This window comes from Ursus arctos, unplaced genomic scaffold, assembly GCF_023065955.2.
Source record: "Ursus arctos isolate Adak ecotype North America unplaced genomic scaffold, UrsArc2.0 scaffold_14, whole genome shotgun sequence".
NCBI lineage: Eukaryota > Metazoa > Chordata > Mammalia > Carnivora > Ursidae > Ursus > Ursus arctos.
The window spans coordinates 20,389,590-20,414,561 of record NW_026622808.1 but is presented as its reverse complement, the minus strand read 5'-3'; the positions used below and the strand labels follow the sequence as shown (position 1 = coordinate 20,414,561).

Genomic DNA, 24,972 nt, shown 5'->3' with positions numbered 1-24,972 from the left:
ATGTAGGGGCAGCGCTTCCGCTGCATCAGCGGGGAAAGCCCCAGCGCGCGCGGCTGGGCGGGGCTGCGCCCGCGCACTGCGCGCCTCGCCCCAGGCATCCTGCCCCCTGGTGATGGGCTGCTGGGCAGCGTCCCCGCCCTGGACCTTCCACCCCCCAGGGATCAGGGGACAAGAGAGGGGTTGGACGCCCGGACTAGGGCTGCAAGATGCTTAGGCAGAGCTGGCGATGAGGACACAGATACTGGAGCAGAGTCACAAACAGGAGTAGGGTGGGGGCAGCCCACTATTTTCCTCCCTCCTCCCGCCCGGCTTGGAAAAAAAGACAACAGAAATTAATAAAGAACCATTTTTTTTTACTTAAATAGATTCAATAAAAAGTCGGAACAACAAACACACACACACACACACAAACACATCTTAAAATAAACTCTTTAGAGACCAAGTGCGTGTTTCTTATCCACAGTACGATGCAGAGGGGGGAGGGTAGGGGGCGGGGGTCCCTTCCCCAGTGTCCCCGCGGGCTTGAGTACCGGGCGGCGGGGCCAGCTCCGCCGCGATCGCCCCCTCCTCCCCTCCCTGTTAAATACACAAATATATTATATTCAATATGAATCGAGTCTGTTTCCAGCAGAAAAAAAAAAAACATACAAAAAAAAAAAAACGTGGAAGGGGGGCTTGTAAACGTCGAGGTGGAAGGACTGAGCGCAGAGCGGGCGGGCAGGAGTCCAGTGTGGTTTGCGGTGCCCCGGAGGCCGGTGCCCACCGCCTGCCCCCTCGCCCCTTGGGAGGCGTGCGCCCAGTCGTCCTGACTGGGGGGAATGTCCGTACGGGGGGCGCTCAGAAGGCGTGTCCCTTGACCCCGAGCAGCAGCTGGCAGCCGTTGCTGACGTGGGTCATGACCTTCTGTTTGAGCTGGGCCACCTGCTCCCGTAGGAGCCCAGCAGTGCTCGACAGCCCCGCGTTCTCGGCCTTGAGTGTCTTCACCTTGTCCTCCAGGCGCGCGATGCGCTCCAGCTTCCGCTTCCGGCACTTGGTGGCCGCCAGCCGGTTCCGCAGCCGCTTGCGCTCCACTTTGATGCGCTCCTGATCTTCCATATTGATGGGGGACACCGGTGGCGTGGCGTCGCGGCTGCGCGCCTCAGGCACGGTCTGCGGTTCCTCCTTGAAGGTGGAGGCTCCTCGGCCCAGGCCCAGTTGCGCCGGGTGGCCACCAGCAAAGGGTGGCGCGTGTGGGAGGTAGCTGATGGTGGCCGTCGGGTACGAGCTCCCAGTCCCGACGGCGGCCCCGGCGCCTCCAGAGGGCGCAGAGGCTGGGGAATAGCTGCTGAGGTTGGTGTAAACTGGAGGAGGCTCCGGGCCGGCGTAGACGCCCCCGGGCCCAGCCGGGGGCCCCGAGCTGGCGCCCAGGGACACGTTGGGGGGCGTCACGTGGTTCATCTTGTGCAGGTCGTCCAGGGCTTTGACAAAGCCGTCGGCGAAGCCCTCCTGCTCCTCGGTGACGCCGCCCCCGGCGCCCCCCGCACCTCCGCCGCTGCCTCCCCCGCGGGGGTAAAAGTACTGTCCCGGGGGCGTGGGTGTCGTCGTGATCACTCCGTTGCTGTTGGGGACGATCAGGCGCTCCAGCTCCGATGAGGCAAGCTTGAGCGACGCGCCTGTGTCGGAACCCTGGCTGGAAAAGTAGCTGCTGCCACCGCTGCCCTCTGGTCCCGGGCCCCGCGCCCCAGGTGCTTTGAGACTTCGGTAGGGATCGGCCAGGTTGAGCGCCAGGCTGGGTTTCAGGAGTTTGTAGTCGTGAAGAGAAAGGCCGCCCGGAGCCCGGCCGTATCCCGCTGCTGCGTATGAGTCGTCGTGGTAGAAGGGCTGTTCCATTTTAGTGCACATCCGGGCGGCCCAGGCGGTCTGGGGGGGGGGTCCCTGCGGGGCCGCCCCGGGCCTCGCTGCGGCGAGAGGCGCCCTGTCCGCGACGGTGGCTGGACTGGGTAGCTGGACGCGCGTTCCCAGGAGCTGGCACCGGCAGGGAGAAGCCAGCCGGAGGCTGTGCGCGGAGGCTCCGTGCGGCTTCTCGAGCCCTTCTGCCCCTGTCCGGCGCGCTCGCTTTCCTGGTGTCGCTTCCCCCTGCTCCCCGCTCCCCGCTGACTCCGAAGCTGGCCTGGCCGCGCTCAAGGTCCCGGCGGCTCAGCCTGAGCCACACGCCTTTATACGGCTATTGTCAGCTACGGAAGTGCGCTCCGATTGGCCGTCGCGCGAGCCGGGCCCCCGCGCCCCCCTCCTCCAGCGTGGGGAAGGGGAGGAGGCGGCTCGCGTCACTGTCAGGAAGCGCGTGTCCTTGTAAACAGCGGCCACGGGCTGGGTGGCTCGGCGCGGCTGCTGGGGGAGGGGCTCAGAGGACCCCGGGGTGCGCGAAGAAGGGGGTGCTGGTCCGAGACACACGGGGAGGGACTCCAGGGAAGGCGATGATTCCCCTGGATACGAGGAACTGATACAAAGCAAGTGTGTGTGTATGTGGGGCGGTGGGGAGGTCTCCAGGGTGTACATGAAAAGGCTTGGGGGAATCGGAGTATCCGAGAGGGGTTGGAGGGTTGATTATACACTGGGAGATCCCACAGAGGTGAGACAAGAGCGTTAACCAGGGTAAATGAGGGAGGGGTAAGGAAATACCTGATTCAGTAATTGTGTGGGGGTCCTGAGTACAGAGGGGTTAAAGGACTTTAATTTTACTGGAGGGACTAAACCCAGGAAAAGTGAGGAGGGGAAAAAATCAAAAGGGTAAAGGGAGGGGACGGAGGATCCATTACACGAAAAATGAGTAGGGGTCCTTAAGTCCGTGAGAGAGACGGAGAGCCTCCATAAGGGGAAGGATTTGGGGGGAATCTAGATATGCAGAAAGTGAGTGTTCCAGGTATACTGACTCAGGGGACATATGGGGGGCGAGAAGATGGGGACACTGTTAGAGGTTGGGCATCACTAGGGTCATCTGCAAAGCCCTGATGAAGAAGAGTTAAAAGAGTCGGGACACACCTTCAGAGCTGAGATGATGACACAGGGTCTCCAGTAGAGACTTTGAGAGGAGGGGTTTTAAGGATCCCAGGGATTTGGACTACTGGATCTTCCATGATTGGCACCCCGTCTTGTGGGTTACTTCTAGACGCCTGTATACTTTGCTCCCATCTCAAAGCCCTCCCCCAGTGACCCGGGTCTAGACCGACACCGCGTCGACTCCTGGTGCCTGAACCTACCCCGACGGCCGGGGCGCGGTCGCCCAACCCCACTCCTTCCTTAGAAACAGGCTGGGGAAAGAGCGCAGCGGCAGGAAGTGTGGCAACAGCCCCCGGGGAAGGAGCCCGGCCCTGCCTCCGTCACTCGGATCCTACGGGACCCTGCGCCCCGCCCTGGGTCCTGTCGGGTTCTGCGCCTCGGAAGAGGAACGTGGACGTGCGACCCCGGCGGAGGCCAGGGTGCGCAGAACACGCCCAGCTGCATAGGCCCCCAGTCACTGTACCCCTCCCCCAGCAATGGTTCAGCCCGCGGCACCCGCAGGCAATCGCGGAGGCCGGCATTCCGGGGACGATTCCATTAGCCCGACAGAGGGGGACGCACGGGGAGCGGGCCTGGTCGCCATAGCAACAGGCCGGAGTCCGCGGGCAGAACTGGGGGCGGGGCGGCCCCGGGTGGCTCTCTCCCGCGCCCATATAAGGACACAGGAAGGGGTGGGGCCAGCGCCGTCCCGGGGCCGTGAGCCAGGACCCGGGAGCCCGGGTATCTGCCAGGTCCCAGGGCGCGCCCGGGCCCCCGGACGGCTAGTCCCGACCAGCCCCGCCGCCGCCCCCGAGGCCCCCACGGCCGCCTAGCTGGGCCCCACCCAGCTGCTCTGGGGCTGCGTCCTGCCGGGCCCGGCCCGACCCAGCCTGGCAGGTCCCCGCCTGCCCGCGGGCCTGGGTCGGACTTCGCCCCCGGCCCGACAGGGCGCGGAGGGGCGGGCCAGTGCCTCAGGCGCCCCCGGCGCCGGGGCGGGCTGGCACGACTGCCTCCTTCCTCGGGTGGGGTACCCTTCCTTTACAGCAGGAGGTCTGGGCCTCTTCCCCCACATCCCTGGGGGCTGGAGTGCCCCTTCCCTCACACCAGTGGGCGAGGGGCCCTACTCCTGTTTGAGTCTAGGGGTCCGTCAACCATCCAGAATACCTAAAAAGGGGGTCCCTTCCCTCTCCAGGGTGTCTCCTTCATCCAGTCAGGGGAAACCAGAAGATCCAAGGGGCGAGAATCTGAGGGAACTCAGTGCCCCTATCCGAGCACTATATGGAGGTTTAGATGGTGAGGCTCCAAGTTAGACCTAAGTGGGACTTCCAGGCAGAATGTGAGCCACTAGAACAACAGGTGAAAGATCAGTCTTTCTCTGAGAGAGGGAGGCCTCTATCTTCTGGGAGGATGGAAGTTTCTTTAGGGTAGAGAGAGGCTGAGAGACAGGGGCTAGCCTGCCTTTGTAGGGCAGGCAGAGAGCACACTTAAGTGTGAGGGAGAGAAGGAAAATGAAAGAGGCAAAAAAGAAACTGAGCTATGTGGGGGCAGGGGGAAGTCCAGCAGAGCAGTGAAGTTAGGGAGGAAGGTCCCATGAGAAGCTGGGGGTATCCCCATCTTTGGAGGGTCCTTGTGACCCCTGGGTGCTCCCTCCCCTCCTCCTCTTGCTTGAACTGCTCCCCTAACCCCACCCCAGGCTCAAGGGAGATTCCAGCGGCTGGCCGCTGAGTCTGGCGGGCGCGCTGCCAGGCCTGTGTCTCCCGCCCATGCTAATAACTGCAGCTGACATCTGGCCGGGCCCTGCGGGGGCGCAGCGGGCAGCGTTGGGGGGCTGGGCAAGTCTGGCCCAAGGGCAGCATCTTGGGAAGCCAACCTGCAGGTCCCGCAGGCCAGGAGGCCACAGTGAATCAGCCCTGGCCGGTGCTGAGGTTGGGCATTGGCAGGGGAGTCCTGGACGGAGGTGAGGCTGGCCCAGAGAGGGTCGAGATGGAGGACAAAGATGGAGCAAGGAAAAGTGGATGTGTGGGGGCGGGGGTCAGGGCAGGGAGACATGCCCAGAGAGACAAACCGGGGGCAGGGTTAGCGTCATGCAGACTAACAGTGAGACTCAGAGACACTTAAGATAGGCAGACAGACTGAGAAATAATAATTATTATTTTAATAGCTAACACTTATATGGCTCTTACCATGGGCCAGGCACCCTTCTAAGCGGTTTAGAGAGAGTAACTCATTGCCTGCCTCCAACAACCCAAAGAGATGCATGCTATTTGTATCCCTATTTAACAGACAAGAAAACTGAGACACAGGAAGGTAAGGAACTTGCCTGATACCCCATAGCTACTAGTACTGAAGTCAGAATATTATAACCTGAGCGGTCTGGCTCCAGAGTATTAGCCACTGTCTTGTGGATTTTCACAACCAGAGAGGCATTTATGCTGTACCAAGTGTATATCAAGCTCTGTGGGCCCTTTCCTGAAGGGTTTCCTTTTAATCTGCAGAGAAATGGAGCTGGGCACAGGGCAGAGGGGAGGGGGTGGGGGTGGGAGCAGGCTAGCATATTGAAGTGGGCTCGGGTTGCTCCGTGTCCTCTCCATGGGTGTTTGAGCAGGGGGTGGGGATTGGGCCGCCAAAGGAGGGCGGGGGCCCAGCCGAGCTGGTACAGCCGGTTCCAGGCCCCTGCCAGTCTCACCCTTGTGGCCTGGGCACCACCCCCTCACGCCGCCCCGCTGGCGCCAAGGCCGGCTGTGAGGAGGGTGTAAGGCTAGCCCCCTCCCCCACCCAGCCTGGGTGCCCAAACTGGCAGCTGGGTACTGCCCAGCCCCTGGGCTTCAGATCAGCATCTGGCTGAGGAGTCTGTGCCCAGACTTCTCCAACGCCCAGGGGCCTGGGGCCTGGGGAGTGGAATAAGGAGGAAGTTCACCCACCCCCACCCACAGGTCTCTCTGGGGCTTTTGGCTTTGAGGGACTTCTCCTTCTTATAAATAGCCTGGTGACCCCCTTGCCCCAGCTCCACTGACCGACCAGGCCCTCACCAGGAAACTGGGCTGGGGGCTGCCCGTGAGTCAGCCAGTGGGCAGGCCAGGGCAAGAACCCACAAGTCATAGCACCCAGCCTCCGGCGTCCCTGCCCCTGGGTGTGGACAGACAGCTGGGCAGGAAGAGGCTGAGAATCACAGAGGCCCTCCCCCAGGAACCCCTGGCCTGCCAGCCACCTCCCTCCCCCACCTCTGTGGTTTGGGGGTCCCTCACCCCCTCTCCTGGAGAGGAAGCTTCTGGGTTTTCTTGGAAGCAGGAAGAAGAGTCTTGTCTCCTCAGGCTGACTCAGCTGGGCATGAGGGGAGTTTCCCACAAAGCTACTTCTGCCCCCACCCCTGCTGCAGAGGTCTTGGGGGGCCTAAACATGGCTGACATCCTGGGTGCCCCCTTTACAGGGGATGTGGTGAAAAAATAAGCCCACACCCCACCAAGGACTGAGGCTGATGAGCTGGGCCTCCTAGGGGAAGTGACAAACAGCAGGGAGGGAAGTGGGGGGGATGTTTGGAGAGAGGAAGCACCAGGATGGGGGGGGGAGCCCGCAGAAACAGACTGGGAAGCACAGAGCCCCACAGCACCTCAGCATGGTCCAGGAGTGCGTGTGTGTCTGTCGGCTGTGGGTTTGCGTGAGGCTGGCCTGTCAGGGCGTGTGAGAGTGTGTGTGAGGCCTGTTTCCTCAGTGCATGTGTCTGTGTGTTGGCTCAGCCCAGCAGGGGTGTGTAGGGCCTGTCTGCTTTGGAGGCGGGAGGTGGGTGAGTGTGTGTGCGTGGTCTGTGCAACAGGTTGCATGTGGCTGACCCATACGCATTTGTTGTTTTGGAGTGCATATGGCCAAACTATTCGTGCTTGGTGTGTATGTGTGTTTGTGTGTGTGAGGTCCACAGCTTGCCTGTGTGAGGTCTGTGTGTGTGTGAGGTCTGTGGCTGGTCTGTACGTCTATGTGAGCTCTGTGGCTGTGTGTGTGTGTGTGTGTGTGGCTGGTCTGTACGTCTATGTGAGCTCTGTGTGTGTGTGTGTGTGTGTGTGTGTGTGTGGCTGGTCTGTACGTCTATGTGAGCTCTGTGGCTCTCTGTGTGTGTGTGTGTGTGTGGCTGGTCTGTGGCTGGTCTGTACGTCTATGTGAGCTCTGTGGCTGGTGTGTGTGTGTGTGTGTGTGTGTGTGTGGTCTGTGGCTGGTCTGTACGTCTATGTGAGCTCTGTGGCTGGTGTGTGTGTGTGTGTGTGTGTGTGTGTGAGGTCTGTGGCTGGTCTGTACGTCTATGTGAGCTCTGTGGCTCTCTGTGTGTGTGTGTGTGTGTGTGAGGTCTGCGGCTGGTCTGTAGGTCTATGTGAGCTCTGTGGCTGGTGTGTGTGTGTGTGAGGTCTGTGGCTGGTCTGTACGTCTATGTGAGCTCTGTGGCTCTGTGTGTGTGTGTGTGCGCGCGCACACGTGTGCTAGTCGACAGATTCTGTCAGGGTGTCTCTGTGCCAACGTGTTTATGAATGTCCGACTATGGCTTGTTCATGCCTCTCTGGGCTGGGTGTGACTGTCTGGCCAGACCATGTCTGTAAATATGTCCGTTTGTCTGCTTGCATCTGTCTAGCCTGTAGGTGGGTCTGAGTTGTGTGTGGTGGTGCTGAGGTATTGTGTATCTGTGAGGCTGCATCTCGGTGTCCCTTGGCGCCTCGGGAGTGTGTGTGTGCGTGCGATGTGTGTGGGAGGCTGGGGTTCTCTGTCACAGTGTGTCTGTGACCTCTTCATCCACCTCTCTATAGGTTTAGGTTGGCCTCTCTTGCCTCTGAATACCTTGCTGAAGACTACCAGGTCTTGTTGGGGTGTGTGCGCGCGAGTGTGTGTGCACACGCACATGTGGTCCTTTCTCTCGTGTCAGGATCTGACAGCATGTGCGTGCGTGTGTGTCTGAACATCTCCCATGCAGCAGATGTACCTATGCTGAAAGCAACTGTCCCTACTCTCTGAGTCTATCAACATGGGTTGTGTCGTCTGCCCATGTCTGACACCCAGTTCCCTAGGTTGCTCTCCTGCCTGTGTGTCTCTGGCCCGTCGTATTTGTCTCAGTGTGAGTGAGCGTGGCACTGTATCTGCTGGGCTGTGTGCTTGTCACCTGAATGTCTTTCTGTGCCTGTTTGTCAGTGTGTCCATCTTGCCTGTGTGCCCAGTTGACTTATCTGTATCACACGCACCCTATGCTTCTGACCTGCCAATGTCTTCATACATTTGGCAGCGTTTCCGTCTTGCTCCTGAGTCTGCCCTGTCACTGCCCTGTATGTGACAGCTGCTGCTGGGTCAGCTTGCCCAGATGTGTGTCTGACCCTGTCGGTGTGTCCCTGGTTGGCAGTCTCTCTGTGGCCAACGTGACAGGAGTTTGTGTGTCTGGACTGGCTCTCTTTTGGGGTGACTCTGTGTGTATATTCCTTGCCTCCCCCTCCCCCAAGTCTGGCCACCCTGGGTCATGTTTACTCTGCCCCCAGCCGATTTCTGCCCTGCCCGGGGAGGGGCTGACCCTCCAGTCTGTCCAGCCAGCAGTCCACAGGATGTTCCCCAGACGCTGTCTCCGCCGACATCCCCTCCCTCTGGCCACCCCTGGGTCAGGACCCAGGCGTCCAGGGCAGCGGGGGTGGGGCTGCAGCGTGTGTGGGGGGGTAGCCTGTCAGGGCCCCGGAATGAGGGTGGGAGGTGGGGAGGCAACGGGCCCAACAGGTTCCGCCTCATTCCTGCCCCGCCTCTCACTTCCTGGGTGCCCGCCTGGGGCAGGGGGTGGACGGGATGAACCCCATGGCCTCAGAGTGCCTGGGTGGGGCACGGCCCGCCCTGCAAGGACTGGCTTCTGCTGGGGATCTTGACACCCAGGCCTGAGAGACAGGAGGAACCTGGGTCCTTCTGCCTGCCTGGCCTCCTATTGCTGTGCTCAGCTCAGGATGCTAAGCGTCCCCTCTATTATTCACCTAATTCCTACAACAACACAATGGGCCGGGTATAATTATCCCCCATTTTCAGATGGGTAAACTGAGACAGAAACAGCAATGATGGCAGAGGCAGGATTTGAACCCAGCTCTGAATGCTACCCAAGACCCCCAGCCAGCTCACCAACCGCTTTCCTTCACTTCTCTAAAAATGGTACATGTAGGGTGGAGTGTAAACCCAGGCCCCCATGAGGCCTGGCTCAAGGGGGCGCCCGGCTTGTTCTGAGTCAAAAGGGGCCCCTGTTTGAAATGAATAAGAAAACGGCTTTAACCGTTTCATCGCCACGATGGGCTCTGCCAAAACTTCCTGTGGGCTGGGGGGGAGGGGTGGGAGCTGGGTTCCCGGAGGCCTGGGCTGTGGGGGGAGGCCCTGCCAATTCTGGGGTGGGAGGAAACACCAACACCGACCTTGGCGAGGGCTGGCTAAGGGAAGACACCGTCAGCCCCTGAAAGGGACGCCCGTCCCCCCGGAGCGGAAGGTCCCTAGAACTTGGTTCTCAGCCCCCACTGCCTGGAGGGGGTCTCAGAGTCCGCAGCCCCCTCCCCAGGGGCCTGACTCACACTCGGGGAAAGCCGCGAAGGGTGAGTCACGGGGGTGGAGAAGGGGGAGCAAGGTCGGCTGCGGCCAAGGGACCCCCGCGCTGGCCTGAGTCACGCATGCTCCAGTCTCGCTGACCCCAACCCCCTTCCCCAGAGACCCGGAGCGGGAAGCGCACTGCCGATGGGCTACAGAGCTGAAGGAAGAAGGGGGGAGGGGGGAAGCACGCGTCAGGCCGCGCGGGCAGCTCCGGTTCCCATGGTAACTGGGTGGTCTCTCAGCTCCAAGGAGGGGGGAGTTCCTCTCTCGGCAGGGACGGCCCCCGCGCGCCGGGGAAGCCCCCGCGCGCTCCGTCAAGGGGCCACAAGTTTCAGGTCGGGCAGGAAGGGGTTAACGGCGGCCCCCTCCCGGGTTTCACCCGCGCCCAAAGCCTGGGGAGGGGGCGGGGCTATGCCCCCGCGCGCCCAACCCCCGCGGCCGCCCACGCACACGCGCACGCAGCTAGCCCATCCCCCCCGCGCTCGCACGCACGACCGCGTCGGGCTCCACGCATGCAGCGACCCCCGTCGTGTCTCACGTCACGCACGACGCACGCGCCCCCGCAGCGCGGGGAGGGGCCCCTCCGAGCGTAGAGCAGCGGGACGTGCGGCGTTTGGTGCCCACTGCGCACATCTCCGCCTCCGCTGAGCATGGTGTCCTGTGTGACTTTGACACGCCCCCCCATACACAAGGTCACAAGCTCTCCGATGACCCACAGTATTACAGGGACACAGGATACACCTGCCATACATCGGCTCAAACCTTCACTAGTCCAGCCAGCCCCGCAGCAGACACGGACAGGGTCACACCGACACACAGACACACACAGAGACCCAGATGGTTACACACGCACACCTGTTATTTGTGTATGGAGACAGACAGGGCCATCTCCATACACAGATAGGCGGTATGTATAGGTACTCCGTAAGGCCACACCGTCATCATCAAGACAAAGTAAGACACAGATACAAAGTCTCAGACACCAGGACTCCAGTTCCAACACAGCCATGCCTCTCACATAGAGATCGTAAAGGCACAGAGACACATGGTGGGGACAGAAACGACAGTCATGCCGTCACACGGTCATCACAAATAGGGTGCACAAGTTAGAGTCACGGACAAACCCACAAGGGCACACACAGGGACACTCCGATTGTCATGGGGATGTGGACAAATCAAGGACACACATGTCAGGGTCATGCTATCATAGAAAGCCACATGGAGAGAAAAGACATGGTCACACAAAAACAGAACCTAAAGCCACATTGAGGTACTGATTGTCACACACTTCTCATATAAAAAATGACACAGGGATGTAGACACACAGCAAGGTTGCGTAAAGAGAAGCATTGTGCCCCAGTCCCCATCAGCACCCCCACCACCAAATCACACACAGTCTGTTGCATAAATTCCTAGGGCCCCAAGACACAGGTGGATGCAGACGGAATGCCTGTGCACAATCACAGATCCACCATCTCACATCTACATAAATGAGAGCACACTTTACATGGACTCTCTCTCTCTCTCTCTCTCTCTCTCTCACACACACACACACACACACACACACACACACACACACACACACGGAGGAGGACAGGATGGGAGTTCCCGGCGGGATGTCAGTGTCTTTAGTGCAAAAGGCCTGCCAGAGTCCCTTCTGGTACCGAGCATGGTGTCCACCCTGTAGCTGTGGTCAGCCCTGGGGAAAGGGCATCATCCTCCAATTGTGTGCACCCAGGATCCCCATCCTGGCCTTCATGACTGGGTCTCTGCCCAGATGTGAAGGCCGGAGGGGACGGGCCGGGGTCCAGCTGTGGCCGCAGGGAGGGGCTGAGTCACCAGCTTCCCAGCAGTACAACCCAGGCTGGGCCCAGCTGTTCCTGGAAACAGGCAGGAGGGGGTGGGGTCTCCAAACCAGCTGGGGGCTGCTGGAGCCCACCCACACTCTCTGTCCCTACTAATGGAGGCCTCAGGGGCATCCCCCAAACTTTGGGGCTCCCTCCACCAAAAATGGAGGTTTGCATCTTTCCCCAAAATACAGAGTTCCTGCCCCAAAATGAGGGCTTGTGAACCCTTTCTTTGAAGATACCCGGATCGTCCCCAACAGTCGGGCTCCCTGCATCCCATAATAGAGATTGCCGCTCTTCCCTGCCAACATCGAAGCTTCCTTTCCCCACAAACATAAGAATCCCTGCCGCCCCAAATGGAGGGTTATGGCTCCTCTCCCAAACTGAGGGCACCCAGACCTTTCTTTAAATCTGGGGACTCAGGTCACTGAACATCTAATCTAGAAAGCCCATAATATCACATTAGAACAATTTAAGTCCATGCCCCAATTATTTGGATTCCCAGATTCTTCCTACACATCAAGATCCCTGCAGTTTTTGCAAATATTGGGGATCCCACCCCAAATATGTGGCGGTCACAGCATGTCCCCCAACAGTGGGCAAACAGGTCCTCCCACAAATATTCCCAGTACCCCCTGCTTGTAACAACCGTGGTTCCCGGCCCATCTTCCACTTTTACCTGGGGGTAGGGTGGCCCCATTTCCCCCTATTGGCAGCGCCCTGTCCTCCGGTGGGTGCGGGAAGGGGGAGCCAGCGGCAGTTGTTCCCACGCCCGCCGGAAGGCAGCCCAGTCCGGAAGCCGGCACTGCCGGCCCTTGTCCTCTTCCCTCCTCCTCCCTCTCAGCCCGCTCCCAGGGTTGGAGGCCGAGAACAACGCGGGAAGAGGGTGTGGGGGTGTAGACGAGGCCGGGAGGCCCCAGCGTGCGTGCGGCTGCGCGTCTGAGTGGGCTGTAACTGGGTTTCTGATGGTAGAATGACTGCTCCTGCGATGCGGCGTGGGGGCTGCTCTCATCTTGCTAAACCCGCTTCAGGGCAGGGTCGCCAGAGCCAGACTTAGGGTTGGAGAGAGCAGCGCCCCTCCCCTCAGACCTAGACCCTCCCCCAAAGCAGAGCCCGCCCCTCCCTCCAGGTACAGCTAATAACCTCTAATTTACTGCTCATTACCTTGCCCGCCTCGTGGGAGAGGAGCTGCTGAGGTATTCTGGCGCCAAAGGGTGCGGGCCGGGGCTTTACCCCTTCACCCAAAGCCAACTAGAGCCTCTGTTTCCTTTCCTGCGACCGGGAATTAAAACAGCCCCTGCCCCCTAGGTCTTGGGGAGATTTCAAACGCCTATATAATTCAAATCCCTTAGCGCAGGAACTGCATACTCTAGACACTCAATAAATGGCGACTGCAATTTTATTAACTACTATTGTTATCACTTTCCTTTGAGCCCCCTCCACCGCCCGGGCAGGGTCTCTCTGAAAGGGCACATTGCTTCCCCGCAGGCTGCGCTCCTGTAGTCTGCGCGCCCCCTGGTGGGTCCTGGGGACTAGGGCGGCCTGATCCTGGGATCTGAGGCTGGAGGACTTCAGGGGCTCGGGGTTGAGGGTGGGGTGGGGTGGAGTGGGCGCAGTGCAGGAGCAGCTCAGTGGAACTGGATCCATACTGGGCAAGTGTGTCTGTCCATCACCCAAGACCTGAGTCTGGCTGATTCATTCTGCCCTCGACCTAGGACCACGCTCGTCTCCCCTTGTTTACCCCTGAGTCAAGACTCCCAAGTCACCTCCACCGGGGAAGACCCCTTTAGGATCTCTCCTCGAAGTCCACAGAATGTGTTCTGGCCTGCCCTTTCCCGCGTAGATAAAGGCTCCGATACGGTGGTTAGGCAGCAGAATTTCTTCCAGCTGAAGGGAAAGGATATGAATAAGCCCGTATAACAGAGTGGGATAGCTCCGCCTCACATGATGAGGAATTATTGTGAGGTCTCCGCTACCCCCAAAAGAGCCAAGGAGGAGGGGTACCGGGTCCATACTTGGGATGTGCAAGCTTGGCCCAGACTGACCCCTAGCGGCAGGGCGGGCGCCCGACGGCTGCCCGGATCCAAGATGGGGGAACTGGAAGTCCGATCGGGCGCCGGGAGATCACGTGTCCGGGGCGGGGCCTGCGCCTAGGGGGCGGGGCGGCGCTCTAGGCCGAGCGGGAGGTCGGGGCTGCGGGCGCTCGCTGGTGGCGGATCAGGAGGTGGCGGGGCTCCGCTGCCGGGGTCGAATCCGATCGGGAGCCATGAGCGTGGACAAGGCCGAGCTATGCGGGTCTCTGCTCACCTGGGTAGGTCGGGGGCGGGGCCGGGGACAAGTGTGCGCCCCCTCTTCTTGCCCGGGAACCCTGGCCTTGGCTCTGTCTACCCCGCTGTTCTGGGGCTGGAAGGAGGAAAGGGTGGTGGGCTTGCAGGGCGGTTGGACTCTGGCCTGAGCACCCGCCCCCGTCACGTGGCATGTTTGCGTGGAAAGAACAGGTGAGACCCCGCCCCTTCGCGGCTGGGTCACGTAGGGCGAGGGCACAGGTGAGCTGGCCTGGTCACGTGGCGCCTGTGGGGACCAGGTGACTCATGGTTCCGCCCTAGCCTGGTCGCGCGGGGTTTGTTGAACAGAAGTGAAGTGAGGCCACGCCCCCTCCAGTTCCAGGTGTGCAGAGGCCACTCCCCCGCGGAGCTGGTGTGAGATAGATCAGTCCCCGCCAACCGTGTGAGGTTCCTGCTGACCGGGAAAGTCTGCAAAAGGGGAATGGTTCTGTTCTTCCAGGCCCTGACTGCCCGTTGCCCTTTCCTCTCCCTCCCCAGTTGCAGACGTTCCGCGTCCCATTCCCCTGTACCAGCCCCCAGGACTTGAGCAGTGGCCTCGCCATAGCCTATGTGCTGAACCAGATGTGAGTGGGGCTGAGGGGGAGGGTCCCGAAAAGGTCCCCCAGCAGCTCATCCCACTTTCTCGCCCCCAGAGACCCTTCCTGGTTCAACGAGGCATGGCTCCAGGGCATCTCAGATGACCCAGGTCCCAACTGGAGGCTGAAGGTGACAGGTGGACTCATGACTGGGAGACAGACTGGCGAAGAGATAATCAGGGAAGGCTAAGCTAGACATGTCCTGGGTGATGGGTCAGCTAGACACATGTCCTGGGTGATGCACAGACTTGGCTAGGAAGAGGGACAGATGTCTGGTGACGAGCCAACTCTGTTCTTTCTTTCTCCTATGGAAGAGGCCTGGGTGTGCAGCAAAGACTAACAAAGACAAAAACCTGCGCACACACACACACACACACATTAACTTCCAATGGCAGTAAGTTCTATGAAGACAATAAAAGCAGGGCCATGAGAGAGGGCAACTAGGTGGGTGGTTACTCCAGATAGGTTGATCTCCATGCAAAATTTGGAGAAATGGGATTCTAGGCACAGGGAGCAGCAAATGCAAAGTGGGGAATAAGCTTGGTGTATTGAGGAAAGGCAGGGAGGTCAGAACAGAAAATAAGGGGGCAGAAATGGTGGATGAGGTCATCAGGAGGAGGGCAGGCTGGGGCAGGGAGATGGATTCTATTTTAAGTGCTGTGCAAAGTCAAGGGAGGGTTTTAGCAGAGAGGAAAGACACAACCTGGGTTGGACTTTAAAAAGCTCCCCCTGGCTGCTTGGAGAGGAATGGGGTGTAGGCAGCAAGAGTGGAAATTGAGACCAGGTTGGTGCAATAATCCAGGTGAGAGAGAATGTGGCTAGGGCGAAAGGGTGGTAGGGCAGGTGATGAGAAGTGATTGGATTCTGGGGACATGTGAACAAGATGGGCAGGTGGACAAGAAGGGCAGGCAACTAGGCAGGTTGCCCCTAGGAGAGAGGACATTCAGACAGAGAGTGGTGCCAGACAGGATGAGATGACCAGGGTTTGGGAAATGAGGCAGAGAGAAAAGGCTGGGTAGGTAGATTCAGAGTGGGGGCTCCCTGGCTCCTTCTCGGGGGCTCTGGGACCCTGGACACAAGTCCTTGCCCCTCCCTAGGTCAGCAACCTGAAGACCATCTTACAGAGCTTGGTGGAGTACTCCCAGGATGTGAGTAACCATGAGTAACCGTGACAGGATTTAGGGGTAGGGTTGGGTTGGAATGAGGTGTCTCTGAGCCCCTATACCCCGTATTCCCACCCCCACCCCCGTCCTCAGGTCCTGGGGCACCCCATTTTGGAGCAACACCTTCCGGCCGTGAGCCTCATTGGCGAGTTTTCGGACCCAGAAGAGCTTGGCAAGCTGCTTCAGCTGGTGCTTGGCTGTGCCATCAGTTGTGAGAAGAAGCAGGGTATGGGGGTTCGGGGGCCCCCAGGGGACGACCCGAGGAAATCCTCCCACCCCCTACCCCTATGTTTTAGTCTTCCCCACCTTGATCCCCAGAGCACATCCAGAGAATCATGACGCTGGAGGAATCAGTTCAACATGTGGTAATGGAAGCCATCCAGGAGGTAGGTGGGGGTGCCCAATGTGCCAAGGAGCTTCAGGGGATGGGACATCAGAGCAGAGGCAACTGGGCACAAGCTTTGCCCTGGTAAGGTCTGGGCTCTTCCTGGAACTCAGCTGGCTAGATTTCCCTGTCTCATGTGTCTGCCAGCTCTTCCCAGCTCTAAGTCACCATGTAGCACCCTCAAAGGATCCAGCCTCCCTGCTGGACCCATGGCAGGAAGGCAGCCTCTAAACTGAAGTTCTTGGGGGAGAACTGGCTTTGGGGACAGGAGGATGGAGAGGTGCTTAGGCTGGGTTGTGGAAGCTTTAATGGCCACCCCGAGAGGGCCCAGCTCATCTTGATGTCCTCCGCCTTGCTTCAGCTCATGACCAAAGACACCCCTGACTCCCTGTCATCAGAAACATATGGGAACTTTGATAACCAGGTAAGAGGTGGGGGACCTTGTTAAAGGCCCAAGCCCATTGCTGATTCTCAGGGCTGCCTACGGACGGAGGAGGAACTTGTCCTTAAGTGTATAAACTCCCTCCGTCCCTCAGGGTCCTAGCCTCTTCCCTCGTTGCCACATCACCTTTCCTCCAGTCCCCTGGGGTCCCAGCCCTCTGTTAGAGCTTGAGGGCTTCTGGGCTCCTCCTCTCTGCCCCTAGAGATGCCAGCCTCCCCTCCATCTCTTCCCGTGGATCCTTGACTTCCTCGCCCCTCCCCACCCTCCACCCCCCTCCTCAGTCCCGAAGGTACTACTTCCTGAGTGAGGAGGCTGATGAGGGGGATGAGCTGCGGCAGCGCTGTCTGGACCTGGAGCGGCAGGTGAGGTTGAGGGCGGCGAGGGCGCGCGGGCGCTCCTAGGGCCGCGTGGCTTGCCTCCATGCTGCCCTCCAGCCTCCAGCTCATCTGCGCCTCCTGCGGCAGCTGGTGCTCGTGTCCGAGGAGAAGCAGAGCCTGGCCCAGGAGAACGTGGCGCTGCGGGAGCGGCTGGGCCGGCCGGAGGCTGAGGGCGCCCCTGGCCTCACGGCCAAGAAGCTGTTGCTGCTGCAGTCCCAGCTGGAGCAGCTGCAGGAGGAGAATTTCAGGTGCAGTCAGCGGGGGATGGGGACCACAGGCCAGGGGATTGGCCGGGCTCCAGTGCCCTCAAGTGTCCCTTTCTCGCCGCCCCCCCCCAGGCTGGAGACCGGCCGGGAAGACGAGCGCCTGCACTGTGCCGAGCTGGAGCGGGAGGTGTCTGAGCTGCAGCAGCGGAACCAGGCGCTGACCAGTCTGGCCCAGGAGGCACAGGCGCTGAAGGATGAGATGGACGAGCTGCGGTGCGTGGTCGATCCCGGGGTCCCCACTGCATGTTGTCCTTGGCACCGTGTCCCTCTGATACCATAGTCCCTCAAAAACTCCCAGATGCCCAGTGAACCCTCACAGTGTCTCTTAGACTCCACAGTGACCTCCTGAAACCCATTGTACTCTCCCTGGACCCCGCCGTGTCTTCTGGACACCACCAAGATTCCTGGATCCCTGCTGCCCCTCAGGACCCCACAGTGTGCCCCTGTGATCCCACATTATGTTCCCTAGACCCTGGAGCATCCCCACAACCCCGGCAACCAGCTCCCCAGTGCTGCCCAGGTGCCATCGTGCCCCGGGATCCTCTTGTGCCCTCCAGGACCCTAACTGCAGTAATCCCCCCCCCCCCGCTGCCCCCCATGACCCCTCTGTGCTCCTCGTGATAGAACTATCCCTTCTTATGACTCCACAGCACCCCTGCAGCCCCAGAGCACTTGGTGGGCCTCCAGAGCACCCACCTCCTAGACCTCACCATGCCTTCTGTAACCTCAAAAGGCTCCCCTGTGGCCCTGCAGCACCCCTGTAATGTTAAAGTGTCTAGTGAATCCCTACTGCACCCTAAAGGACCACATAGAGCTCTGCCCTGAAGCTCCCCCATGACGCCACCACGCCATCGTTGATCCCATAGCCACCTTATAACCTCAGAGTGTCCTTGGAGGCTCTTCAGAGCCTCTGGGCACCATCATTCCCCCTGGAACCCCTCAGTCATTCTATATCCCCACAGTCCCCGTGCCCCCATCCCTGATTATGACCCTGGGCTAACCATGGGTGCTTAGGCTTCCTCTATGCCCCTTAATGACTTCCCAACAACACCAGGCCCTGGCTGACTCCTGACCCTCACGTTCTACCACCTTGAACCCACACATCCCCAGGTGACATGACATCTTCCCCTGCCTTGAGGGCCACAGATCCAAGCTGAACCCTGACCCCCGACCCAGGCCTCCTCTCCCAACTTGCCTCCTCCCCCAGGCAGTCCTCTGAGCGTGCTGGGCAGCTGGAGGCCACGCTGAGCAGCTGTCGGCGCCGGCTGGGTGAGCTGCGGGAGCTGAGGCGGCAGGTGCGGCAGCTGGAGGAGCGCAATGCCGGCCATGCCGAGCGCACCCGGCAGCTGGAAGATGAGCTACGCCGGGCCGGCTCGCTACGTGCCCAGCTCGAGGCACAGCGACGACAGGTGCGGCAGGGACCAGGGCAGAGCCCTGAGCGCCGGGTGCTCTAGGCCGCTGGACCCCTTGCCCCTCTCACTTGGTCCGTTGTCAGTGTGGTACTGAGCCCCTTCACCCAGAGCCCTCTCATCTGTATATAGTAGCCCCCTTCAGGCAGGCCAGCTCCTCCAAGTTCTCTGTATCTGGCCTCTCTGGCCCCACGCCTGCACCTTGCAACGCTGCATCCTCACCCCTCCTCTCTGTTCAGGTTCAGGAACTGCAGGGCCAGAGGCAGGAGGAGGCCATGAAGGCCGAGAAATGGCTATTCGAGTGTCGAAATCTAGAGGAGAAGTATGAGTTGGTGACAAAGGAGAAGGAGGTGAGACTGAAGTCACGCGTCCAAGCTCCACCCTGTCCATCCTGGCATAGCCCAGTCCCCGGGAGGCCAACCCTCCCTCAAATGGCATCTTGCACCCTGTCCCTCCAGCGGCTGCTGGCAGAGAGGGACTCCTTGCGGGAGGCCAATGAGGAACTGCGCTGCGCCCAGCTGCAGCCTCGGGGCTTGACCCAGGCTGGTGAGTCGGAGGCCTAACAGCCCTAGGGCTGGGGCAGGGGTGGCCTAAGGTGCTGTTACAGCGTACAGAAAAGCAGTGTCCCAGGGCTTGTCTAGGCAGGGGGGCAGAGCTAGACCACTTTGGAGACAGGCTAGAAGGGAAAGAGGTGACAAGGGTTGGCAGAAGGCAGGGGCTGACCTCCCAGGATCAGGGTGGGGCAAAGGCAGACTCAGGCCATGCGTCACTGCCCCCTGTCAAGCTGGGAGCAAGGCTTGTGTTAAGCCAGGCTTTGGGCTAAACTTGAGTCCCCAAAGATGATTCTTGGAAAGAGAACCCTAGGGCTGGGGCCAGGAGCTGTGCACCAACCTGAAGACATTTCTCACGTTCTCCAGACCCCTCTCTGGATCCCACCTCACCAGCTGTGGAAAACTTAGCAGCAGAGATCCTACCTGCGGAGCTGAGGTACCCTGGGGTCGCTCAGAGCTCTAGCTGCACCCAGAATCCACCTTCAGCCCTGCTCCTATTGCAGGCACCTACTGCTAGCCTGGCCTGCTGTGTTGGGATCCCAAGTCCTAGCCTGGCTCCTGGGCTCATTCACTCCAATTCTGCCCTTACCTGGTCGGCGCTCTAGCCCTTGTTGGTTGCTTGCCTCTCCCAGATCCATCCTCAGTGCCCAAATGAGGTCCAATCCATCTGGCTCCACTCACCGAGCAAAATCCCTAACCACACCCCCACCCATGCTCGCTCACGTGGGACTCTGCCCCCAGGGCATAGCCCTGTCCTCAGTGTAGCCCCTGCTAGGTTCAGTGCCCCGTGTCTTGCCCAGATGAACTCCCCCACCCCAGTTCTTCGCATTTCTGCGTCTGTCTTTCCCGCAGTCTTGCTTTCTTGCAGCCATAGAGGGATCCTGAATGTTCTAACCCCCTCCCGTAGCCCCGCCCTTGCCTGGCTCCACCCTTAGGCCCAGCTCAAAACCCCGCCCATTTTGGTCCCCCAGTGCTTGGTCCCCGTTACTCTAATCCTGCCTCAGGGTCTGGCTGGGCTCTTCCCCAGGGCTCTGTTCCTTTGCCAGCCCTGTCCGCCCAGTCTCCCTGCCAGAGCCCCGGCAGGCCTGAGGGGTGACCCGTCTCCAGCCCTGCTCACTCCTTCCCGGTCGGCAGGGAGACGCTCCTGCGGCTTCAGCTGGAGAACAAGCAGCTGTGCCAGCAGGAGGCGGCCTACCGGGAGCGGCAGGAGGAGCTGCAGCGCCACCTGGAGGACGCCAACCGCGCGCGCCACGGGCTGGAGACGCAGCTGCGGTGAGGACCCACCGGGCAGAGGGGAGCCCCCCTACCCCCGCGCGCGTGGAGTGGGCGTGTGATGCGAGGCAGAGGGCGGGCGCAGGCACTCAGCAGCCCCGCACTCCTGCAGGCTGAACCAGCAGCAGCTGTCGGAGCTGCGGGCCCAGGTGGAGGACTTGCAGAAGGCCTTGCAAGAGCAGGGGGGCAAGACGGAGGATGTGAGTGCCCGCCTCCTCCCTGCCTGGCCCTCCCTCGTGCCCTCCCCGTAACCCTTCTCTCTCTCCTCCCTGCTGCGCGATGTCCCCTGCAGTCCATTGTAAGTACCGTGGGCCCAGGGCGGCACCGCCTGCCCTCACCCCGGGAAGGAGTTGAGACCTCTGGACCCCCATTCACCCAGTGCCTGTTCTCTCCCCCAGTCCGCCCTGCTGAAGAGGAAGCTGGAGGAACATCTGTGAGTCCCAGAAGGAGGGCATTCCTGGTGGGGGGAAAGGCTGGGGCACAGGTGGGGGGGATGTTTGCTGTCTGTGGGGATTTATTTACGAAGAGAACCAGTCAGCCAAAACAGAAGGCTCAGATCAAGTAGGGTCTTAGGGGCCAAGGGAAGGAATAGGAACTGTTTGGGGGGAACAGTGGGGAGCCATGGAGGGAATTTCAGTAAGGTCGTATGAAAAAGTGACAGTCACCTTTTACTTTTTACATTGTTAAAAAAGAAACTATTTTGGGGGCATCTGGCTGGCTCAGTCGGTAGAACATGTGACTCCTGAGCTCAGAGTCATGGGTTTGAGCCCCACATTGGGTGTAGAGATTACTGAAAAAAAAATTAATGAAAAAAAAGATTTTATTTTATTTTTTAAAATTTTATTTATTCATTTGAGAGAGAGACGCGTGAGCAGGAGGAGGAGCAGAGGGAGAGGGACAAGCAAGACTCTGCGGAGTGCGGAGCCTGACCCGGGGCTCGATCCCATGACCCCGACATCATGACCTGAGTGGAAATCAAGAGTTGGATGCTTAACTGACGGAGCCACTCAGGCACCCCTATTTTATTTTATTTTTTTTTTAAGATTTTATTTATTTATTTGAGAGAGAGAGAGGGCACAAGTGGGGGGAAGGGCAGAGGAAGAGGGAGAGGGAGAACCAGGCTCTCCACCGAGCGAGGAGCCCAATGCGGGACTCGATCCCAGGACCCTAGGGTCATGACCTGAGCCACCAAGGCATTCTCCCCTGTTTTATTTATATGTAAGAAACTATCTTAAATAGCTATTATATTTATAGTTTAAAAACCAAAATATATATTGAGCAATACAGAGAGAAGGGGTATACTTCTTAGTCCCCCCATTGACTCAGTTTCTATCCCACCCCCATTCATATTAGTTCGTTATAAAAATCCTTACAGTCGGTGGCTCAGTCGGTTAAGCATCTGCCTTCAGCTCAGGTCATGATCCCAGCGTCCTGGGATCCAGCTCTGTGTGGGGCTCCCTGCTCAGCGGGGAGTCTAATGCTCCCTCTCCCTCTCCCTCTGTCCCCCCCACTTGTGTTCTCTCTCTCTCTCACACTCTCTCAAATAAATAAGTAAAATCTTAAAGTAAAAAATAAAAATCCTTATGAATTTTTTAAGGAAATGCAAATGAATATGAATATAAATTTTTATTCTGATTCCTCATTTACATGAAAGGTAGCGTGATAGCTGCTATTCTGCACTTTGCTTCTACTTAAGAAGATGGCTGGGAAATTTTGCCATATGAATAGTTTTTTGTGTTTTTTGTGTGTTTTTTTTAATGGGGAATAATTTCTTTTTCTTTTTTTTTAAAGATTTTATTTATTTATTTGACAGAGAGAGACAGCCAGCGAGAGAGGGAACACAAGCAGGGGGAGTGGGAAAGGAAGAAGCAGGCTCCCAGCGGAGGAGCCGGATGTGGGGCTCGATCCCAGAACGCCGGGATCACGCCCTGAGCCAAAGGCAGACGCTTAACGACTGAGCCACCCAGGCGCCCCATTTTTTTTTTTTTTTTTTTTTTAATAAATACAGTAACTTTTGCCAACTGGGCTTCCATGGAGAAATTAGGCCTTATAGAAAATGATATGTTTGACTCTTCTCACTTCTGCCAAGGATGGAGTGTAGCTTGTACCAACTGAGTGCAGAAAAAGTTATTTCCTTACAGAGGATGGATATATGGAAACATTAGGGCTTAATTCTCCTGTAAAATTCCAATCCAGAAAGGCTGGCCTGTAACAATTTTTGGGAATGCCATAATGTATTTAAGTCATTCTTTCGGGCACCTGGGTGGCTCAATCAGTGAAGTGTCTGCCTTCAGCTGGGGTCATGATCCCGGGTCCTGGGATCAAGTCCCACATCGGGCTCCCTGCTCAGTGGGGAGTCGGCTTCTCCCTCTCCCTCTGCCCCTCCCCCTGCTTGTGCTCTCTCTCAAATAAATAAATAAAATCTTTTTTGAAAAGTCATTGTCTCTAGGTATTTGCTATTTCAAACAGTGTAGCAAAGTAAAACCTTGTGCGTGTATCATTTTGCTTGTGAGCAGATATGTTGAAAAAGTGGCATTAGTGGCTTAGAGGGCACATGCCTTTGTAACCTCAGCAGACGCAGCCCAAGTTTAACGGTTAGGTGTTAGACCGTGCTCCAAACCCAGTGCATGATAATAATCTCACCTCCAAGGAGTGTTCTTAGATCCTTGGGATTTTGCCGCAGGTGGCGGAAGTTGTAAGGTTTTACCTTGTGTTTCTTTTTGTTAGAAGAGATTCGCATGCTAGAAAGATCCCTGGCTGCTGGGTGGAGAAAGGAACTGAGGTTGAGTGTAGAAGAGGCTGGCAAGGGGGGGAGGTGGCCGTACCAGTGTGTGGGCTGTGGCATGGAGACAAGTGGACACAAAGGGCTGGTCCAGGGGTCAGCTGATGAGGAGAGTGGAAGGTTGTGGCCCCAATGGCTAAGGAGATGGTGGGACCAAGGAATACCGCTTCTGTCTTGGAGGTCTGGCCCACAGATCTCTGCAGCCGGGCAGGTGTACGTTGGCCAGCTGGGAGGGCTGTGGCCAGCAGAGGGAGGAAGGGAAGGGGCCCAGCGGTCAGCCCGCAGCTGCCCCTCCTCCGTCCACAGGCAGAAGCTGCATGAAGCGGATCTGGAGCTGCAGCGGAAGCGAGAGTACATTGAGGAGCTGGAACCGCCCGCTGACAGCGGCAGTGAGTGGGGCGCAGCGGCTGGGTGGGGTGGGAGGGCCCCGAGCTTGGTGGGGAGCTGAGGGGTCCCCTTGTTCCCCCAGCAGCCCGGCGTATCGAGGAGCTGCAGCACAGCCTGCAGAAGAAGGATGCGGACTTGCGGGCCATGGAAGAGCGCTACCGCCGCTACGTGGACAGGGCGCGCACGGTGAGGACACTGGGGACTCCACGGGCCTCCTTCCACGTCTGCTGCCTCCCATTGATTCATGCCTCCCCACCACGTGCACCTCTTTGCCCCCCACTTCCGCATATGCCATACCCCTATCATATCACAGACTTCTGCACCACACTTAATGCAGCCCAACACGTCCAGGGGCCTGCAAGGCCAAGGTCACCCTGCCTGTGTCTTTCCCAAACCCTAGGTCATACAGACCCTGGAACCCAAACAGCGGCCATCCGGGGGGGCACCCCCAGAACTTCACACCCTGAGGACACAGCTCCGGGAGCGGGACGTCCGCATCCGGCACCTGGAGGTGGGTGTCCTCATCACTTCCCGCTGTCCCCAGCATTTCCAGGCCCCTGACTATTCCTTCCTTGGCAGATGGACTTTGAGAAGAGTCGAAGTCAGCGGGAGCAGGAAGAAAAGCTGCTCATCAGTGCCTGGTATAATATGGTGAGTGCACGTCACCGTAGTAAGGGTCCAGGGATGTGCCATGCGCTCACCTGACCCTAGCCGTGCCCCCTTCCTCCCTCCAGGGCATGGCTCTGCAGCAGCGAGCTGGGGAGGAGCGGGCCCCTGCCCATGCCCAGTCGTTCCTGGCACAGCAGCGGCTGGCCACCAACACTCGCCGTGGGTCCCTGGGACGCCTAGCGTCCCTGAACACGCGCCCCACCGACAAGCACTGATGGACCTCAGGATCCTGCCACCTGCCCAGCCGGCTGGGGCTCAGTCCGCCCTGGATTCCCCCAACTCATCTGGGGCCCAGCATCAGGAAGGCCTCAGTCAGCTGCCTGAGAGCCTTAAGGTCATGACTTCTGCCCTTTGTTCTCTCAGGTGGGACAAGAGTGCAGGATAGGGCAGGAGGCAGCGGTGGGCCTGTTCTTTTTAGCAATGTGATTCTTATCCTTGATTTTCAACCTGGGGTTAATGAGATGCCAGGGGAGAGAGTGATTTTTATATTTGAGAGGAAAAATAATAAAGATTTTCAATCTGCCCTGGCTGGACTCTGGGCACTGAGGGGAGGGAGAGAAGACGGGCCAGGGACTCAGAGCATTGCTTTTAGAAAGGCCTGGCTTGGGTTCTTACTAAAGCATGACTGACTGATAGCATCCACTGGGAGGTGAGAACTGTGTTTGTGTCTATGTAACTATATGTGCGTGTGGTCGTTTTTTGAAGAAGCTTCAGGCAAAAATCCCCGCCTTATGAAGCTGTCGTTTCTAATGAAGGGAGATGGACAATAAACAAAATAGATGAAGTAAAAGTTTGATGTGAGAAGTGCTACAGAGAAAAAGAAAACAGCAGTGATGGGGATGTGGGACGTTCGTTTGGGAGGTGGTGATTTTAAATAGAAGACCAGCAGAAGAGACTTTGCCAAGGAAGTGACATAA

General features: G+C 58.7%; 2 protein-coding genes across 8 annotated transcripts; one reads left to right on the top strand and one right to left on the bottom strand.

The window, feature by feature from the left end:
* Nucleotides 1-335: 335 nt before the first annotated feature.
* JUNB (JunB proto-oncogene, AP-1 transcription factor subunit) lies at nucleotides 336-2,170 on the bottom strand. The gene has a single exon (XM_026490987.4). The coding sequence runs from the start codon at nucleotides 1,879-1,881 to the stop codon at nucleotides 838-840; it is 1,044 nt and encodes a 347-aa protein (XP_026346772.1). The 5' UTR covers nucleotides 1,882-2,170; the 3' UTR covers nucleotides 336-837.
* Nucleotides 2,171-13,590: 11,420 nt separating this feature from the next.
* Nucleotides 13,591-24,845, top strand: HOOK2 (hook microtubule tethering protein 2). Of its 7 annotated transcripts, none has more exons than XM_026491149.4 (22): nucleotides 13,591-13,743; nucleotides 14,255-14,340; nucleotides 14,410-14,482; nucleotides 15,450-15,500; nucleotides 15,609-15,741; nucleotides 15,834-15,901; nucleotides 16,262-16,324; nucleotides 16,624-16,704; nucleotides 16,807-16,967; nucleotides 17,058-17,198; nucleotides 18,193-18,394; nucleotides 18,634-18,744; nucleotides 18,853-18,940; nucleotides 19,312-19,381; nucleotides 20,080-20,217; nucleotides 20,330-20,417; nucleotides 20,616-20,650; nucleotides 23,306-23,388; nucleotides 23,472-23,572; nucleotides 23,787-23,897; nucleotides 23,966-24,037; nucleotides 24,121-24,845. In XM_026491149.4, exons 1-22 carry the CDS (start codon nucleotides 13,699-13,701, stop codon nucleotides 24,268-24,270), a joined length of 2,151 nt encoding a protein of 716 aa, XP_026346934.2. In that variant the 5' UTR covers nucleotides 13,591-13,698; the 3' UTR covers nucleotides 24,271-24,845. The 7 variants fall into 7 exon arrangements, with proteins under 7 accessions (XP_026346934.2, XP_026346936.2, XP_044236950.2 ...); XM_026491151.3 differs by having other exon boundaries at nucleotides 23,469-23,572; XM_044381015.3 differs by having other exon boundaries at nucleotides 16,807-17,198.
* Nucleotides 24,846-24,972: the final 127 nt, after the last annotated feature.